The sequence below is a fragment of the Sinocyclocheilus anshuiensis genome, unplaced genomic scaffold, assembly GCF_001515605.1.
Source record: "Sinocyclocheilus anshuiensis isolate Anshui unplaced genomic scaffold, SAMN03320099.WGS_v1.1 scaffold553, whole genome shotgun sequence".
Taxonomy (NCBI): Eukaryota; Metazoa; Chordata; class Actinopteri; order Cypriniformes; family Cyprinidae; genus Sinocyclocheilus; species Sinocyclocheilus anshuiensis.
Window position 1 is genome coordinate 1782403 of NW_015539821.1, and position 3913 is coordinate 1786315.

Sequence of the window (3913 nt, forward strand, 5' to 3'; positions counted from 1 at the left end):
CTGACATACAACAGAACAGGAAATAACAACCCAGTAATCTTAAGATAGGATGTGAAGACAGTAAAACGAGTTTAACGTCACTAGAAGTACTGCCAGAGTAGAAGTTCATAAATGATTAGGGATGCACAATATCCAAAATATATTGCGCATCCATATTGGCCAATATTAGAGATTTTTTTCAATTATCATTATGGGTTGAGGCTTGCACCAGTATTAATATTCTGCCTGATACAGATAACTGTTAAATGCCTGAAACGAAAATTCAACATTATTTTTGTTGACAAAAATGAAAAATAAAGAACGAAATGGAATTGGAAGAAATGGAAGGAATGTCTGCACACTAGCGAAACCGCTCCTATATATATATATATATATATATATATATATATATTTATTTATAAACAATCCTGGGCCCAATTTGGGTTTTTGGATGCGCACACTGTTTTGTATTTTCTTATATTTAAAAATTTTTTTTAAATAAAACAATAAAAACGAAAACATTGTCATTTTAATTGCTACAAATTAATATAGGCCTCACAAAATAATACACAGTATGAAAAAATATATATTTATGTTTTGCTAAAGAATACATTCAATTATTAGTGTTTTTAAAGATTAAGTGAGTTTTTTGTTTTTACGTTTTTTTAATTTCTGTCGACAATACTAATACAGATTGAATGTGTTGAATAATGATTAAAAAAAGTCCTTTCTGTTTGTATAGCCCTGTATTCTTGTGATGGGAAGCCCATAGAAGCTACAGGAGTCCAAAATTAATGAAAGATTATTGTGCAATACTATAAATCCTGAAAATATATATGTTTATTAACATGCTTCTCTCATTTACCTATAAGGCGAGATAGTTCACAGAGGCCCCAGGGAACATGAACGGGTAGAACCGCCCCGTGGCATTCCTGCAGCGCCAGGTTTGACAAGTGGTCTGAGAATCTGCAGAGCTGCTGGGTGATGGTTGTATCGCACAGGTTCAACAGGATGTTCAAGCCAAGAGGCTTCAAAGAGGGCAGGTGATTCTGCCAACCGGAATCATCAAACTGGATGCTAACAGGGTTCTGCTGATCCTGGGACAGGCTCAACATCTCCAGATGATAGTCGCACACGAAATCTTCTGCTTCACACAGATCATCACCCATACCGCATGGCTGGAAATAGAGACACATACAAATACATAAACCAAACTGCATAGTTAGAACCTGAACCAGCTCAAGCAGCAACATAAAGATGTAGTCCTACCTGAGCAATGTCATCTTCACCAACCTCAGTGTCATGGCTGAAACTGACATTGGATCCTGAAGGGTGTTTGGAACGGGTGGTTTGGGGTCCTCGATGCTGCCGCTGGGTGTCTGAGGAGCGGGCGGTGTCATGTGATGTCTCGCTGGGTTCCTGCTCAGCCATGTGAAGGGAGGGTTCAAACACTGGTAAACACAGCAGTGCTTCGCCTTCCTGAGGCTAAACACAGGAAAACACACACAGACTTAAGTGAGACAAAACACAGGCTAAAACAACAACTTATTCAAGTCCAGCCCTATCAGGTACAATTATATGCTGTATTTTTGCAGAAACCTTATTCAAATCATCAAAATTAAAAGAAATTGTATGATACTCCAGTCTAGCTATCAGCAGTACCTCGTCACGTTCCTCCTCGCCCTCTGTCCTGCAGAGGGAGTTGACTAACAGGTCATCTCTGAGGTCTTCCTGGCTGTCATGAGGAGGTTCTACTCGTCCGCTGAAGAACAACACAGTCTCGGGACTAGGGTTGGGCCAGGACAGAATGCCTTGCTTATCCACACAGCACAGCACCTATGAGCGGGTCAGGAAATATGATAAAACAAGAAACTTCATCAGTTAATAAAGCTTATGATTCTTTGAATTTAAAGCAATACTAATGGAATCATTTTCAAGCAAATGTCTATTGTTTTCACCAAATAATGTAAATGCATTTAATAGATTACTGCACATGATTGTTACAACGATATTGTAAATGCCACTCATGGTATTGATCATAATTAAGTTTTAATTAAAAATTATTTTTGTGTACTGTTGATGAAGAACAGCTACAAAGCTAATACAACTACACTCCCCATTAGGGATATGCCGGTATCAAATTGTCATGTTGCGATTAATTGCTAATGCTTTTATCACGGTATACGGTGTTATCACGGTATTGAACATTAGTTTAAAAAAAGTGCTGTCATAATACAGTATAACAGGTTTAATAACTTTTTTCTTATAACAAAAATAACTGAACATTTAAATGCAATAAAGCAAAACAGAAAAATGTATAAAGCTAAAAGTTTTACACAGATTAAAGTGCAAAATAACTATAAAGACCAATAGGTATCACTTTACAATAAGACCTCATTAGTTAACCTTAATTAATGCATTAACATTCACAATGAGCAATAGCTACATTTGCTACAGAAGTTATTAATTATTAAGTCTTAGTTCATGTTAGCTCATTAAATAACACAGTTGCAACTTTCGATTTTTCGATTTATTAAATATTGGAATACCTAAGATTAATTAATGTTCAGAATAATTTTTCATTGGCAGTTGATGTTAACTAAAGAATTAACTAATGAAGCCCTAATGTAAAGTGTGACCGAACAATAAAGAATCAAAACACTTTCAAACAATATCTAGGGCATGTTGTAGTCCAGATTAAAATGTAAAAAAAGTTTGAAAATAAATAGCCTATAAAGTCTAAATATTTAAGTATTTGGCACTGTGATGTTTAAATGAATTATTATTATTATGATTATTTCTGCAGTTTAGCTCTGCTGTCAGAGAGTGTAAGTGTGCTTTCATTCAGAGCGTCTCTCACGTTCCGCCATGTGCTTCTCGTCCGTGCTTATTTACATCAGTGTGCACACGCGTCTTTCACGCAGCATACAGCGGTGTTGTGGTATTTAGAAGTGCCCACGATAACAATATCGTGCATATTCATTACCGTGATACATCGCATTACCGAATACCGGCACAAGTCTACTCCCCATCAAGCATAAGAATGATAAAATGTGTTGGACAGTAAACCGATTTGCGGTGTTGCATTCATGCCCTCCAGTCTTGCCTTATAAAGAGTATTTAATTACTGTAAACACCTCTTGAAATTTGTTTATACAAACTGAGGGATGTGTTGTAATTATTGTTTGTGGTCATTACCAGCATGATACAGAATCTCAAGGATGTAAACAAACATTTAAGAACGGGGACAGGATCAAGTTCTTAGAATGGTTCTGCTATTAAAGAGATATTAATGGAGCACTAATTTAAAGGGGTCATATGATGCGATTTCAAGTTTTCCTTTCTCTTTGGAGTGTTACAAGCTCTTGGTGCATAAAGAAGATCTGTAAAGTTGCAAAGACTAAAGTCTCAAATCCAAAGAGATATTCTTTATAAAAGTTAAGAGTAAACCACACCTACCTAAAACGGATCGTTCTAACACACCCCACATATCTACGTCAATATGTGGAAATATTAGCATAATGCCGCCCAAATGTGCACGCAAAGAAAGAAGGCGTGGTTTCAGGAACGATTCAGTGCGAAAGCAAAAGCACTTTATTTGGCATTCCGGAAGTAGATGCAATTAGGAATCATTGGTTAAGATTTATTTACAACAGAACAGCACAACCCAGATGTTCGAATTTGTGCAACGCATTTTATGGACGACAGTTTTTTTTGAACCTAGAAGAGTACAAGGCTGGCTGTGCACAAACGCTATTTCTAATTAAAAAAATTAAAAAAAAAGGGTCAATTCCAACTTTGCTATAACAATCTGGCGCTTCTGAATCAGCGACTCTAAGTATGTTTTGTTACACAGTAAGTTTAAGTATTTGCTATTGACTGTTCAAATGCGGAGTTTTGCACAGCGCAGAGTAACGCGTTGTGTGTGTGTGTG

At 36.5% G+C, this 3913-nt stretch overlaps 1 protein-coding gene across 3 annotated transcripts in view; it reads right to left on the bottom strand.

Moving 5' to 3' along the window:
* The window catches only part of LOC107684065 (transmembrane protein 94-like), a 35858-nt gene that overhangs the window by 8732 nt on the left and 23213 nt on the right, over positions 1–3913 (bottom strand). For all 3 annotated transcript variants that reach the window (XM_016480215.1, XM_016480216.1, XM_016480214.1), the window contains 3 exons: positions 1642–1815; positions 1249–1464; positions 845–1157 (listed from right to left, as the gene is read on the bottom strand). In XM_016480215.1, coding sequence (XP_016335701.1) covers positions 845–1157; positions 1249–1464; positions 1642–1815 — 703 coding nt within the window. The remainder of the gene's footprint in view (positions 1–844; positions 1158–1248; positions 1465–1641; positions 1816–3913) is intronic.